We start from the raw sequence: 14857 nt of genomic DNA, 5'->3' as shown, positions 1-14857 counted from the left end.
GCTTGCTGCCTGACCTTAGCGTTGGGGAGAAAAATCCTGTCATGGCAAAGACACGGAGAAGCTGAAATTGCTGAGTTACAAGCAAGTTTTTAATGAATCGAGCCTAGCTTTAAAAGGTGGGTTTATTTTAGCTCCACAGCAGTTCCTCAGTCAGGGAGATGTTGGCAACCTGCGGCAGATTCCGATAGACCGAGTTCCAGAAGTTCACATACCGGGTTTTCAGATTCTGCTTCACAGAGTCTTTGTTTATCTTGTTGTTGATTTCCAGGTAGTAAGTGCCCTCGTTGGAGTAGGGCGGCCAGTTAACAGGCACCTCTGAATTCCCTTTGTTGGGGTCGCTGGGGAAAAATGAGAAATAGGAGTTCAGTTTTACCAGGACAGCTTGTGGATGCACGAAGGTTTGGGGCGTTTGGCAGGGATCTCATCTGCTCAAGTCAGGCTTTAAGTCAGTGCAAAGAGTTTGACATGGGGACAAGTGACAGCAATTCTGCCTGCTAGGATCGACTTGCCGACCTGCAGTCCCCTCCCTTGGTCCCCGCTAGCATCAGCCCTACCTGCAGACAGGAGCTTAACTCCCGTCTGAACAGCAGGATTTGGAAACAAACCTAATAATTAAGTTTAAGCAGAGTTCACGAGGTCTGAAAATGCTTCTGCTGTCCCCAGGTGTTCCCTGGGTGAAGAGAACCAGAGCAAACTCCACCACTGGCAGACATAGAGCCAGGCTCACAACAGAAGTACAGACAGAGGACACCCTGCTTTTGGGAACTAATCCTGAGAAATCAATAGGCAAAACCAGCAGGTTGAAGAGCTGCAGCAAGCTCCAAATGTGGAACCAGAATCACTCACCCTGTCCTGGCAAAATTGGTCCAGTAAGCAATCATGGCGCTTGAGACAGTTCTGTGCTTGGGCAGGTAGCCCAGGGGGGTGGCGAAAGGTTTCCCAAACACGTACTGCAGGTCATCAGCATGGTCTGCCCCTACCCAGCGTGGGTAGATGGGCATTCGGGATGGTTGGGAGAACAAGTAGCTGTATGTCTTGGCACTCCTGGGGAAATAAAATTGACTTGCTAAGCAGCTGCAGGTATGGGGCAGAGAAGAGGGTTCAGTTTCACAACCATTCTCCAAATACCGGCAGAGCCAGAGATGCAGCCTTGGAAGATGCTTGCTTGCATCTAAGAGGTACTTTCAGGAGAAAACATCCTTCTATTTGGTATTTTTATCTCCCATTTCTGATTCTCACCCTAACCCTTGTGTCATCCAACTGCCATGTCTCATGGCATCAAACATTGCTAGGATGAAGTCTGAAGTTTTTAGGAACCAAAAACTTGGTTTAATGGGAATTTAAAATAAATTCCTAGCATGACTCCCTTGCAGCAGTAGTTAAATAGTGTTTGTACGAGCCACATGTAAGTGTGTATTCCTGCCTCCTTCAAGTTCAGCTGTCTCAACGTACTCCTCAGCCCCTCGTGCTGGGAACACAGCACTTTGGCCCCCACATGGCCTTTGGGCTCCTGCCAGGGCTGAGCTGCTTACCGGGCATTCTGCAGGTGCAGATTCAGTGCCCACTGCGTGGGAACCAGGAAGATGTAGTCAGTAATCAGGTCCACCACTGTCTTCTTCATGACCTCCTGGTCTGGGTTGTCTCCCCATGCTTGTGTGTAGACTGTGTATGTTGCATTGGCTCCACGCTCACCCCTGTCCACAGTAAGTCCTTTGATCAAATTATAGATCTCGTCCCTGAAAAAACAAGTAGTATCAACTAATTAGAGACCAGCAACTTCAAGTGGGGCCAGGCTCATGGAAATGGATCCCAGTCCACATTGATGTTCACATCCAATCCTGTGGTTAGCAACAGTTTGGTGGAGTAAAAACCAGACAGAAGACATGTGCTTCCCAGCTTTCTCAGCAGAACCTTGGGGCCAAATTATCCACAAGTTCCTTTCATGGCCGGAGAGGATTCTTATGGGGTGGGCACCTAGCATGTATGGCATGTACCTGCTCTGGACAGAGAGCATCAGGGCTGCCAGGCCTATTGCTGGTGCTGATTCAGGAGCACCTCAGAGGTTTATGGGAGGCTTCCCCACTAGCTGATTTTTTCCCTTGAAGGCTCTGGACTTGGTAGCGTATGCCGTAGGCACCCTGGCTTGGAGTGACATCCTGTTTGAAGTAGTGCCCTGTCCACTCAGGTCTAAGTTTTCAGAGTTTGGGGGCTACTTTAAAGGTAAGGTTTCTCCTGTTAAGGGTCTTAAGATCATCCTTCACTTACGCAGTGATTTTGACAAGCGGGCGGTTGATAGCAGGTAAATCAATGCCAGCAAAGATATGTCCATCCATGTTATTGACCCCAGCAATGTAGTCAATGTCAGCGCTGTTGGCAAAGAGGTTCTCTGGCATGTCTGGGAGGAAGTCTCCATCGATGACAGGAGTGAGGGCGAGTGTGTGAACCAGGGGAGCTGCAGCAGGAGACAAAACCAGAGTCTGAGAAAAGTAGTGTGGCCTGGCATAGCCCATGACTCAAGGAACTATAGAAAGAAAAGGCTGAGGTGAATGAGAGCTTGGGTGGTGACTTCAGCATGGGCAGGATGTCACCCAGGAGCAGGGTGACCACAGGATCATGTTCAGTAAACATCATGCCTGTAGGTGAAGAGCAAGCAGAGGAGAGTCTTCTTGGGAAAGAAATTCTCAAAGGCAGCAAAAGCAGACGTGTTCCCTATCTGGTGTGAGAGTCCTGCACTCCACCCAGCGACTCAAATGAAAATAGCAGGGTTGTGGTCAATGATTTTTGTGTTTGTAAGCTGTGTTCTGGAGCTGCTCTTGCTGCTTTCACAAGATGGAAAGCCCAAACAGCTGCTTTGGAGCCACGGCATGGCCCTTGGTTAATTCCTCTGCCACCGCTGCCATTGCACAATGAACAGCATTCATTCAGCGCAATGTGCACCTGCCTGTGGAAGGGCAACTGCGAGATCTGTCATTATTGTCCCCTTTCAGAAGGACACAAGCACTGCTTCAACACCCCTGGCAATCACCCCAGCATCCCCTCAAAGGTGTGGTGAGCCCTGTGTGGGTGGTGGACCACAGCACAGGCTGGGGGACTTACAGGGCAGGTTGGTCAGATGCAGGTGGTAGGCCAGCGTCACGGCTTTGGGGTCAGAGACGCGCAGGCAGTGGGCCAAGGCAGTGGTGTTGTCTATGGGGCAGCCCACTTTTTCTCCAAGCTGCAGGAGGAGAGAGAGAGAAACCACCCAGCATCACCCCCTGAAGCCAGGCTTCACTACCCGCTTCACAGAGGCAGAGCTTGGTTTTAATCTCAAAGCAGTGTGTTTCCAAAACTCTATCTGGCAGCATGGCTCCTGCCGAATCCCCTGCTAGTTATGCTTTTCTCTAGGGAGTCACTTATTTAGTTTTTCCATTCCCTCAGGAAAGATTTGCACGTTACCTTTTCAGCCCAGGCGAGCGGGTCCTTCTGGATGGCCCAGCTGCAGAGACCCACACCGCTCTGGCTGATGGCTCTCTTGAACAGGCCCTTGTTCTTTGGGGACAACGTCTGTGGTGCAAAAGAGAAACAAGAAGGTTTCAGGTCCAACCTCCTGAAGAGCCCATCACCTGCCAGACCCGTCCGATCCCCTCACAGCTTGTGCACCAGGCCCAAGGAAGCTGCCAGCTCTCGTGCTATTCAACAGTCTCAGCAGTTAAAAGGTGATATGGTGAGAAGGGGAGAAGAGTAGCGGGACATGGCAAGTAAATGCTCTTTCACCAGAGGTCCCAAAAGCAAGGACACGTGCCTGCAGTGGTGGGACTGATTAAACTGAAGGAGGAGCGGCTACAAAGTGAAGAGGCTGAGCATTGCTGTCCCTGGGGCAGAAGAGGATGTTAATCAGGTGGTGTGCATGGAGGGAAGCAGCAGAGTGCCAAGGGGACCATCTTTCCCATTTACAGAGAAGAGAAGCAGCTCTGGTGGGACCCGACAAGGACAACACACCTGCAGGGAGACACTGACAGCACCAGCTGATTCCCCAAAGATGGTGATGTTTTCTGGGTCACCCCCAAAGGCCTTGATATTCCTCTTCACCCAGGCAATAGCCATGTGCTGGTCCTTCAGTCCATAGTTCCCTGAGCAACAGAGAGCACCCACCATTGAGTAAGGGCACAGCGAAGCTGATAAGCTGGAGACCCGTGACAGGGTCCCCTGAAGAGGGAGCAGCTACGGTACCTGGCAAGTTTTCATCTCCAGTGCTGAGGAAGCCAAGGGGCCCCAGGCGATAGTTGACGGTCACCACGATCACATTGCCCCGCACAGCAATCTCCTCACCATCATAGAGGTAGTTATCGAGGAAATTGGCTCCCTGGCTCCCTCCTACAAGGAAGGCGCCACCGTAGATCCAGATCATCACTGGCAGGTTGGTAGAGACTGGGAGATAAGGAAGAAAAGCAACGTCAGCCACAACATAGCTAGAAGGTGCTGCCCATCCATCCCCTTACCCACTCTTTGAGCATCACTCCACCAGGGCAGGAACAGCTGTGATCCTTTGCAATAGCCTATGGCCAAGAAAGTCCTTGCTGTGTAGGAGAGGCTGAAACTCTCAACAGGCTGCAGTGGAGGGACATTGGCTGACACAGCTCACCTTTCCCTCTGAAAATCAGTGCTCCTGCAGTTGCCCACTGTGGGAACATAGCTGCTGAGAGATGCTCCAGACCAATTTGTCCACAAAAGGCAACTGAGAATCTCCTCCCCAGGTATCTGCCAAGCACATACCCTGTCTCCTTCCTTGAGGGATCCAGATGTTCAGATAGAGACAGTCCTCACTGCCGCGGACATCAGTTTGTGTAAGCGTCATCTGTATGCAGCGATTTTTGAATTTTTTTGCCTGCAATGTTCCTGAGAGGAGAGAGGGAAAACAGCAGGTCCTAGTTAGAGGCATCAACTCCATCCTTTGGTTGCAAGCTGTCTGTCCATCCGTCCATCCTCTCCTCCTTGAATCCAGTGCAGAGGCAGCAAAGCCACCCCAGCCACTGTGACTGGCCTGAGGGATTGACAAAGTGGGACCCTTTCCCACGGGAACTAGCTGTGGACAGCCAAGGTATGGGGAGGGGAGATGCAGGTGCCATGCTTCAGATTTGTTGCTTCATGTGGTTACTTGAGTTGCTTGGGAACACTTAGACACAGACTTTCATACCCACCATGAGACTAAGAGCCTTTTCTTGGCGCTGCTTATTAGATGAAAGCAGGCAACAACATCCTTGGCTTGTCAATAATGGACTAAAGAGAGAGAAGCGAAAATAAAACCCAGAACAAAGGCACTCAAAAGCTGTATCTTACCATCCCAGCCAGGATGAGGTTGGGGGTCTTCCAGAGTCTTTGGAGGGGCAGCAAAGGGGATCCCTCTGAAGATGTCAATGTAGTTCTCAAAGAGTCCCAGTTTTTTATTCTCGCCTTCCACAAAACCTCCCTCGGTGTACACCACACCCAGCTACATGTGGTACCAATGAGAAGAGAAAATCCATTGCACAGTCCTTCATGCCTCTGGCTTCCCACGTTGCCAGCACCCACACCTTGCCCCGGCCAGTCTCCCAGATGGACCCACTCGCAGCTTGCCTTCCCAGCCGTCCCTTGGGACCCTTGTGGAAAGCCCACAGGTAGCTGCCACTGGAGGTGTGCCCGTGCAGATGTCCTGCAGGATGCCCTTTGGAGCAGACGGGCAGCAGCAATTCCCCTGCACTCCCAAAGATAAGTGGCAGAAGGTGAGGACCTTCAGCCTCAAGATGTAAACCAGGCCTGACCCGACACAAAACTGTGCAGGAACTTTTGGAAAATTGTTGTTGAGAGCCTTTGCCAAGTTTAGGGCAGGAAAACACCCTGCCTTGGCTATCATGGTCTGCAGGCCCTCTTTCATTGGGACCAGACCAGATGTAGCAGGAGTTTGCTCATTCAGACAGGGACGGGCAAAGTGTCTCGCAAAGCCGTAAGAAGTGCCTTTGTACTTACGGTTGCAGCCTGTGCTACCCCGAGGTAGGAGCACAAGGCAAAGCACAGGATCTCCCAGCGAGCCATGGCGAGTGCACCCTGAGGAGCCAGATGGAGGCTTACGTATATATAGCTACGAGGGCAGCTGTGTGTCAATGCCATGGCCCGGTCTTGGCTCTAAGGTAAACCAGGGGAGCCTCTACACACTTGTCCTTCAGTAGGCTGAGGCCAAACCATGGCTGAGGTAGACTGGCGTCACTGTGTGAGAGACCTGCAGATGTTGCTTTTGTGGGCTGGAGGTCAAACCTAAAGGAAATATCTCAGTCTAACAAAACTTCAGACAACATAAAAAATATTGAAGCCTTGAGAAGCCTCACACAAGCGCAGGAGGCTAAAATGATATTAAGCCATGCATTACAGCATATTGGAGAACCCTTGCACTCGTAACACTGGGGAATGCACACGACTCCGAAAAGGCCAGCAGACCTTTAATTGCTGTGACAGGGTGGTAACACTCCAGCCAGCAATGGCAGACAAATGGCCAGAGCGGCCCAGCTCTGCGGACCCCCAGCTCTGCCCTGCTGCCTGCTTCCTTTGGTCCTTGCTAACTACCAGGGAAGTCAAAACCGAGTTAAGTGCATCTGCTAGTGAGGACAACGTACACTACACCCCACAGAAGGGAATTATTCACTGCCAGGAAGCCTGTTTTCCTGCTGGCTTTATTTCCAAGACCACCAGCGAGGCTGGATGCTGAAGGCATGGCACAGTGGTTTCATTCCCTTGGACAAGCAGAAGGGCAGCACCTGCCGTAGGGACTCCAGTAGCACCGGAGTGCTTCCCCCAGCACCTCCTCAGCCACCTCTTCTATTTTCCACGTGGCCACCAACCCAGCCACAGCCCACTTCCCACACCTGGAGCGCTGGGAATGCACCTTCTCCTCGTTTCAGGTGTAGTGCCAGCTGGTTTGGATGCTGGGCTCTCTCTTGGGAGGTTGCTGAGGGTGCTTGAGGGCTTCTTAGCCAGCAGTTATGAAAATGGAGGCAATGGCTCCCTGACATCAGGAATGACACCCATCAGCAGCTACCGCAGTCGGTGCAGACGGGTCATTAGCATCTTAGTGCAAGTTCTGCTTTCCCACATCCTGGGCATGGTTGCTGACCCCTCGGCACTCAAGGAACAAGAGCAGAGACGGTTCGGTCCAACAGCAGCCAGACTGCTCAGTGAGTTCACACATAGTCCAGAATTTATTTTTTTCACGCCTGTCTGAAGGCTTGAAATCCTCTTCCTCCTCCTCTTTGTCATCCTCATCCTCTGCAGACTCGTATGTCAGCTGTTCTTTGCCATCTTCACTGCTTGTTCAACCAAAGAAAGCGCCTCTGCTGGCACAGCATACATCCACATCTCACACCACTTCCAAGCAGGAAACTCTTCTACTGCCTTAATAGCAGCACCATATTATAACCAGAAATAAAGCTCCAATCTGGGCTCAGCTCATGGGAGGACCCTTCACCACCTGTAACTAGGATGGGGTAAACCAAAGAAACAGAAGAGCCAGACAGCCCTTCTGCTGGCACAGCATACCTGGCTTCTTGACAGTGATGGGCAGACTGTAGTTATAGGTGCTGCGTTTTGCTTTCACAGGCATGTCGTTAGGGGTGTAACCTGGAGGTGAACACAGCAAACCAGTAATGAACTGAGGGCGAGCACCCTGCAGAATAGCCCTAGCTCAGTAACAGAAGTGCTGGACAGTGAAAGGCTCCTTGGGCTATGGTGACATTAGCAAGGCGGGGAGAGGAGAAGTATCAGCTCAGCAAAACCCTTCGGCTTGGAAAGAGGGGGAGATGCGATCTGATGGTAATGACTGGATGCCAGCTCTGCCCTGGAACTCTTAGATGACGTCAGAAAGTCCTTTCCTTCCCCTTGCCCTCTGCAAAACCAGAGCAAGGGAATCCTCTGTCGCAAAGCCTGAGACCCAGCGTCCTGCACCAGATGTTGAGGTCCTTGAGGAAAAGCTACTATGTAAACAACGCTTCTGCTGCTCAGTGCCTCCCCTGAACAAGAGGGAAGACGGTCTCTTGACCTCTGTTTGGGCTTTGCTCACATGGAGGAGGAAAGTCAGCCAATTCATTGGGCTTGGAAGGTGCCGAATCAGGAAAGAGATATTGCATACTATGAAAGAAAGTATTGAAGGGTTTTACAGAACTACTGTAAGCAATGAACTCAAAAGGTGTCATCTTCATCAGAGCGGAAATATGGCAAAAGAGTTTGAAAAACAAGTAAAGAGAAAAGTACTACCAGGATTAACCAGAAAGCAGAGAGAGCGTCTCTGTGGGTTGGGCCCTTTTACCATATTTCATTCCACAGCGAATTCTGAAGTCCAGTACTTGGTAAAACTTTGCTTCAGGGTGTTTTCTGGGGTCATACCCAAACCTAACCCATAAGCTTCTCCAAGGACCTGTTAACTGCACAAACACACACGGGGAAGATGGTTACAAAAAAACCCAGTAAAGCATTGAGGAATTTCTTTATTATAGTATTGCAGAGGTTCTTAGAAAATTCTAGTATTTCCCCTCATTACCCAAAGACTCTTTCTTTTACCAGCCCTTTCCTTACTTGCCACACCAGTGTTTATATACTGAAACTTGGGCAATCCATGCATCAAAGCACAAATATTTGCGTGCTTTTACAAACTAACTTGCAAGGTCACAATGAAGTGTTTGTTTGTTTGGAAAAATTCTGCTGCCAGTGCCAGATGGACAGGCAGTTTGAGTGTCTGACTTGCAAAGCCGATAGAACCAATGGAGCGAACAGTTACTGAATCCTCCATGGCTTTAACTTCTGCTCAAGAGCAAGGCTTTCCTCCCCTCTTCCTCTTTACATTAAGCTCAGGTACTTTGTGACCTCAGAAATTATAAAGGACCTGGAACACCCAGGTCTTACTTACTCTGCCTCCTGGCAGCCTCAGACAGGCCCAAGATGTACAGACTTACCATGTAATAAGCCAAATACGGCAACAGAAGTTTCAGCTTGTCCGGGTGGACACTGATATTGGCTTTTACTGCATTCCGAGACCAGACAGGACGGCCTTCAAAGAGCTAAAACAATACAGAAACAATCATGGTACTGAACACAGTGGTCTCAGTGGCATCTAATGACACTTGTTGTATCAGTCAGACTTCGGATTTGCCCATCGTTATCCTCAGAAAAACAATGTCCATCAGCAGCCAGTCTACACTCCAAAAGGGCTCGAGAGCTCTGCAGAAGGCACATTGCAAAATTAATTTTCGGAAGATGGCCATCTCTAAGGAATACAATTTCAGAGCCCTGGGTGGCATTTCAGGTACATGCCACTCACTTTCCTGACATGACATTGTCATGCCTTGACAAATTTTTATCCCATCCATCATTTCAAGGGGAGCTACAGCTGTTCAGGACACCAAATATTCCTGTATCCCTGGCAGAATACGCCAGTACAGCCCTTCTCGTTTGATAGATTAGAGATCAGAAAAAGCAAATGTGCTTTGCTAAGGGCACAAAGGACAGCTGATATCAAACGGGAGTGGAACCCAAAGGCCTGGATTTGGGTTCCTGGCCTAATTACACAGACGCGTATCTCACTCTTAACAAGGTTACACAGGAAACACAATCACCAAACCTTCAGAGGAACCAGCTGTAGTTACTACCACAACAATTTTCAACGAGGTGTGCATGACACAGTATAGTGCTCAGCCTAGCTCAGGAGTGAAGCATGTACTTTTCTCAGCTCTTCCTCCACCTTTTTATCCACAGGATTGGTGCACACTTTCCTCCAGGTCTGCACAGCAGCATCCAGTGGTTTGGTTGGGATTTCTTCGTCATCAAAGTTCACAAAGATAGCGTTGTGCGGGCGACGGGCCCTGCTGAGGCCCACCAGCTTCTCACCCTAAGAGGAGGGAAAGGATTGGGTTTGCTTTCTGCCTCTGCCACACACAGACTTGGGGCCTTCAAGGGAACATGTAGAAATGGAAGTTTGTGCTCCACATTTCGGAAGAGAAGGGACTGAGCCGTGCGAGCAATGGGTTGGTTTATCTTTGTGTGTCCCCCCTATGGATTTTGGAATCACGTATTGGTAAAAGATTCTTGTGACACCAGTAAGGAAAGAAAATTTAAATTAAAATAAAAACCCCTCAGGCAGTTGGCTACTAATCTGTATGAAATGTATTTGCAGCACAAAAGGCTTCACCCTCTGCATTTCCTCCACTGTAATTACTGCAACTCAGTAGGGTACAGGGACAAGGCAAGATGGAAATGCAGTAAAGATAATTATTTTTTTTAAATTGCTGATGAAGGACTGCAGTGAGAAAATGAAAGATGTTTCCTGTGGGAGATCTCACAGATTGTTCTTCTGGCAAAAGCAGCCCGGGGCCAGGAGCGAACAGGTCCAGTGAGTGCGGTCACAGGCACGTATGGCCACGACTCCTGCACAATCTCCCGTCGGCTCCAGTCCCCTGGAAGCAGGCAGGACGCCAGGCGCTCTGCATCCCACACTGCGTGTAGCGTGCCGGGGGAGGCAGTCATCTTCACCAGGTCCCTGCACCTGGCAAGTCCTCCAGCAGACTTTTGCTGAGGTTTCTGCTGTCCGGGCAGGTTCTCACGTGCGCCTGCCCCTGTTGTACCAAACCAGGAGGAATAAAACAGAACAGGGCAGCAGCTCAAACCGGTGAAGGTCTCCATCCCAGGTCCACCCCATGCAAGCAGCCACACCCCAGCCCCGAGCTCCCCCTTTCCCGTGGGTACCCCACGCACAGCAGCCAGGGTGTGCAGGACAGCTCCGGCACAGCTGAGCCCCGCTCCCCCCACTGCCCTGGAGTCCCTCAGTCAGGGTTGGTGGCATGTCTGTGTGTCTGTGTGTCTGTGTCTGTGTGTGTCTGTGAGTCTGTGTGTCTGTGCATCTGTGTGTCTGTGTGTGTGTCCGCGTCTGTGAGTGTGTCTGTGCATCTGTGTGTCTGTGTGTGTGTCCGCGTCTGTGAGTGTGTCTGTGCATCTGTGTGTCTGTGCATCTGTGAGTCTGTGAGTGTGTGTGTCTGTGAGTGTGTGTGTCTGTCTCTGTGTGCTTGTGTTACAGCCGCTGCTGTTCCTCCTCTCGTCCCAGCACCGCGGGCAATGGCTGTGTTCGTTCAGCGGGAGCTCTGGGACGGGGCAGAAGCAGAACCACCGGCCCCACGTACCCAGGAGCCTCCCAGAAGTGATGAGTCTGGCTTAAAACCTGTGATTCGAGAGGGAGTTGTGTGTTTGCTGTTTTCAGCCTGTAGGGTGCAGCAGTACCGCATTTCACCTTAAAACCCCTCACTCCCCGGGCGCTGCCCTCCAGGGGGGCGGTCAGGGCGGGCGGACCCCCGGAGCCGTGAGGGCCGGCGGCAGCACCGCGCCCGGAAACGCCTCCAAAGGGGCCGGCCTGGCATCGCTCCCCCCTGGCTGCCACGGCGGGAACTCCCGGGTGAGCGTGGGGGAGGCTCGGCTTGGGCTGGGGCTCCTTTTCCCCTTCGTGTCTCCGAGGGAGGAGCGGCAGCGGCTGTAAGTGCGTACGCCAAAAGCCCGCTCCCGCCGAAGGGGCGAGAAGGTTTTGTGAGCTCTAAGTTGTTGGTGAGTTGAGTACATAAATGTTCACAGAGAATATACAAACCCATAGCAAGGTAAGTCGGTCCTGCTTGGTCATATTTTAGTGTCAAAACATTGATCTCTGTGCTGGTGAGCGAGGAAATCAGGTGGAGTTTAAAAGCAGTGTGAGACCAAAGTCAGCTTCGGTCGATCCATCCACGATGCCCATATACACGATTCCCGAGCTCCTCTTCCTCCTGTGCTTATTTTTTTGTGTTGCGTTTAATCCAGTGGAAGGCTGTATCTCTGTGCCTATCAGGGGACCCGCTGGGCTGAGAGGTTTCACACGCGTGACACAAGCTCTCCACAAACACTTTTATTTTCATTAGGATTTCATGGCATTCTTGGAAGAGTGGGCTCTGACTGGAGTGTCTGGACTGAATCCATTAGGAGAAACACTACATCTCCTAGCTAAGGTCTGGGTGACGTTTCTTCTTTACTTGCTATTCTATAGACTGTGTACCATGAGCTGTGAAGCTGATACTGTGTTCCACCTCAGGAGCAGTTACAGCAAGAAACAAAATGTTTATGGGAAAGGGCTGTAATATATAAATATGATACAGTGGCCCAAACTGTAGAAGTTAAAGCATTATTTCGAGCTGCCCTCTGCCATGCCTTAGATACCAAATGACTTGCAGAACTTCTTTTCAGGAACAGTGATGTTCAAAGTGCCTGATAATGGGCTTCCAAACTATTGAAAATCTTGGTTATGGAGGGCAGAAACTCCTGAAAATAGTTTGCTTGGTGGAACTTTGTTCCAGTGTAAACCAGAATGGACTATTCAGCTTTCAGCTATACCAGTAAAAATCCGTATCAGCCCTGTGCAATGCCCAGATAGCAGAGGGCAGAATATGCTTCATTTCCTTCCACATCGTGTTCTCTTTTATTGTTAGCAATGTCTCACAGTGTAAAGAATCCAAATTACAACCTTATTTTTTACATTATTATTACCCCCTTCCAAAAACCAAGTCTTTGCCAGGCCTTTCAGTCCTTGGATCGTGTGACTTCACCAGCTTTTATCTCCCTCCTTTGAGCTGCAGTTTTTCCCCGCTCATCTTTGTAATCTGACATTGTGATTTGCTCACTTGCATGCTTGTTTTTCCTCCTCGAAGAAGATTTGCTGAATCATTGGGGAGGAGGCAAGAGCTCTAGAGGCAGCTGGTGGCCAGTGATAAAACCACGGCCACATCCAGTCTTCAGGGTTTGGAGATGACAGCCCTTCAGTTGAAGGCCTGAGTCACATTCCCTTCCGAACTAAGATTGCCGGGGACTTTGGGATTGAGGAAGTGGGGACAAGGAGCGGGTGCCCCAAAAATATAAATTATTGATCCTGACAACCACAAGGTTTGTGCTGTATCTCCTGCAAAACTTACAATGATACTGTGAGAGAACTTGCAGGCTAGGGGCTAAGTCCTGCCAGCTGTTGTATATTGTGCTCGTTTCAGTGGGAACACGTAGTTAAGAAAATAGGGATTTGGCTTGAAATAGGTCACGGCAGATAGTGGCTGCTTCCAGACTTGCAGTAGCAAGGTGTAGCGTGAGCAAAGATGTGCCAGGACTCCCAGGCAGTCATGAGCATGTTTATTTGGAGAGGATGCATAAAATTCCACTGGTACAACTTACGGAGCTGTTTATATGAATTTTGCCCACTGCCTAATGGTCGGAATAAGAGCTGGGAGCTAAAATGCCTTGGTTCCCTCCTCAGGTCTTTCACGCCCTCTCTGGATGACCCTGAGTGACTTTCTCTCTCCCTGGCTCTTGGTTTCCTTGCAGTAGGACAGGGATAAGGTGTTTCCATCTTTGGGGAGCATTTTGAAATCTTTAGGCAGAATGTGCTATTTAAATGCAAATTATCATTAATACTTCTGAGTCCTCCAACACCACTGTTGTGGCACGGCAGCCATGGGGAAGTGGCACTCTGACTTTCTAGCTAATTGTCACCTTAAGTTCCAGTTGAGAAACCTCAGCTGTCCCGTGCGCGTTCACTCAAAGGCCTTCTCCTGCTCTGTCAGCTCTGCCTTTAATGTAAGGCACTAGAAAATGAGTTTTGTGCGTATTTTTATAAGTATCTTCGGGAACTCAGAAATAAAATCTCACCAATAGTACCTGATACTTTTCCTAAGAACAGAGTTTCAACTTGGTATGTTTTGCTTAAAATTATATTTCAAGGAGGTAAGATAGAAAGTTGGTTAAGAAACAAGACTGGCAGGCCAGGTGACCAGAGTTCCATTTCTAGTTGTCCAACTCAAATTTGGGCAAATCTTTTAAAGTGAAAACTGCATATCAGGTTGGCAGATTGCAACGCAAAGGCTTTGCTTTGATGCTTCATGCATTTTTCGGTGGGATTTTTCACGATGCTGGGTGCTGGTCTGGTGTAAGATTACCGTGCACGTGCAGCAATTCTACCTAGCTCTTATCTGTGGATCTCAGAGCATGTCCATGGTGTTATCCTCGCTTCGCAGACGGGAAACCTGAGACACAGAGAGGGATAGTGACTGGCTCAGAACAGCTGACCATGGCAAAGCCAGGAGCACAATCCTCCTCCTTGGAGTTCTGAGTCTCATATTTAGCGTTCTCCATGATGCCAGGATGTCAGAAAATGCAGCTGCAGTCTCTGAACTCTCTTTTCCAGGTGCTGTCACACCTGGGTGTCCATTGAGCCCGACTGATTTACAGTCAAGCTGCTGCAGGCTGAATCTAAATAAGGAGCTGGGGCAGGGATGTCTGACTGACACACTGGTTCACCGTGTCCACGCTCTCAGGATGGGGCCTTTTCAAGAACAGGAATGCTCCATCATCTTTGACTTCCCCTTCCCCAACTGAGGCAAGAGATAAATTCTATTTTATAAAGAGAACAAACCAGCGGATTTGACCAGTGCCAAAAATCCCACCAAAGCTCCTAATATAGAAGGGTCTGGGCCGTAAGATAAAGTCCCATTGCTTTAAAATTATCCGATAGGAAGGCAGAATCAATGGGGTAGGGTTTTTTGACTCCTTATTCTTCGTGAGGAAGCCTTGAACCTCAGAGTTGTGTTGGCCACTGCTGAATGTGGCTGTTGTACTTAGAGCTTGCATGGGAGCCCTTGATGCACAGAGGAATTACACAGCTCAGAGGTTGCTTGTGGCCTGGAGAACAGTAGATTATGGGCTGGAGCAGAAACAGCTGTGAGAAATTGGGCCTGAGCGTGGTGCAGAAACCACAGGGGTGTGACTCATCTTGCGTAACTTCAGATGGCCACAGATACTCGGCTCCCTTTCC

At 49.9% G+C, this 14857-nt stretch overlaps 2 protein-coding genes across 2 annotated transcripts; both read right to left on the bottom strand.

Moving 5' to 3' along the window:
- Nucleotides 1–67: 67 nt before the first annotated feature.
- On the bottom strand, nt 68–6176 carry CEL (carboxyl ester lipase). The gene is made up of 11 exons (XM_010305011.2): nt 5983–6176; nt 5317–5467; nt 4753–4875; nt 4210–4407; nt 3979–4109; nt 3436–3543; nt 3097–3214; nt 2266–2452; nt 1533–1736; nt 847–1044; nt 68–338 (listed from the first exon to the last, which is right to left on the bottom strand). The coding sequence occupies exons 1-11, from the start codon at nt 6121–6123 to the stop codon at nt 128–130; spliced, it is 1770 nt and encodes a 589-aa protein (XP_010303313.2). The 5' UTR covers nt 6124–6176; the 3' UTR covers nt 68–127.
- Nucleotides 6177–6928: 752 nt separating this feature from the next.
- LOC142604657 (general transcription factor 3C polypeptide 5-like) lies at nt 6929–14178 on the bottom strand. Its single transcript, XM_075772748.1, has 6 exons — nt 14113–14178; nt 9716–9883; nt 8952–9056; nt 8309–8423; nt 7497–7623; nt 6929–7313 (listed from the first exon to the last, which is right to left on the bottom strand). The coding sequence occupies exons 1-6, from the start codon at nt 14176–14178 to the stop codon at nt 7076–7078; spliced, it is 819 nt and encodes a 272-aa protein (XP_075628863.1). The 3' UTR covers nt 6929–7075.
- Between the last annotated feature and the right edge of the window lie 679 nt (nt 14179–14857).

This window comes from Balearica regulorum, chromosome 20 (genome assembly GCF_011004875.1).
Source record: "Balearica regulorum gibbericeps isolate bBalReg1 chromosome 20, bBalReg1.pri, whole genome shotgun sequence".
Lineage (NCBI taxonomy): Eukaryota > Metazoa > Chordata > Aves > Gruiformes > Gruidae > Balearica > Balearica regulorum.
Note: the sequence above shows the minus strand (reverse complement) of the source record. Positions and strands in the feature narration are given on the sequence as shown.

What these genes read in the sequence shown, in the direction of transcription:
- CEL (XM_010305011.2), bottom strand. Translation starts at nt 6,123, where the DNA reads ATGGCATTGACACACAGCTGCCCTCGTAGCTATATATACGTAAGCCTC. An exon ending in CCGCTTGTCAAAATCACTGC is followed by an intron (nt 1,737 to 2,265) that starts GTAAGTGAAGGA and finishes TTGTTTTTTCAG; the next exon opens with GGACGAGATCTATAATTTGA. An exon ending in ACCAATTTTGCCAGGACAGG is followed by an intron (nt 339 to 846) that starts GTGAGTGATTCT and finishes ATTTTTCCCCAG; the next exon opens with CGACCCCAACAAAGGGAATT.
- LOC142604657 (XM_075772748.1), bottom strand. Translation starts at nt 14,178, where the DNA reads ATGGAGAACGCTAAATATGAGACTCAGAACTCCAAGGAGGAGGATTGT. An exon ending in TGGAGGAAGAGCTGAGAAAA is followed by an intron (nt 9,057 to 9,715) that starts GTACATGCTTCA and finishes GTATTGTTTTAG; the next exon opens with CTCTTTGAAGGCCGTCCTGT. An exon ending in CGTATTTGGCTTATTACATG is followed by an intron (nt 8,424 to 8,951) that starts GTAAGTCTGTAC and finishes GTGTTTGTGCAG; the next exon opens with TTAACAGGTCCTTGGAGAAG.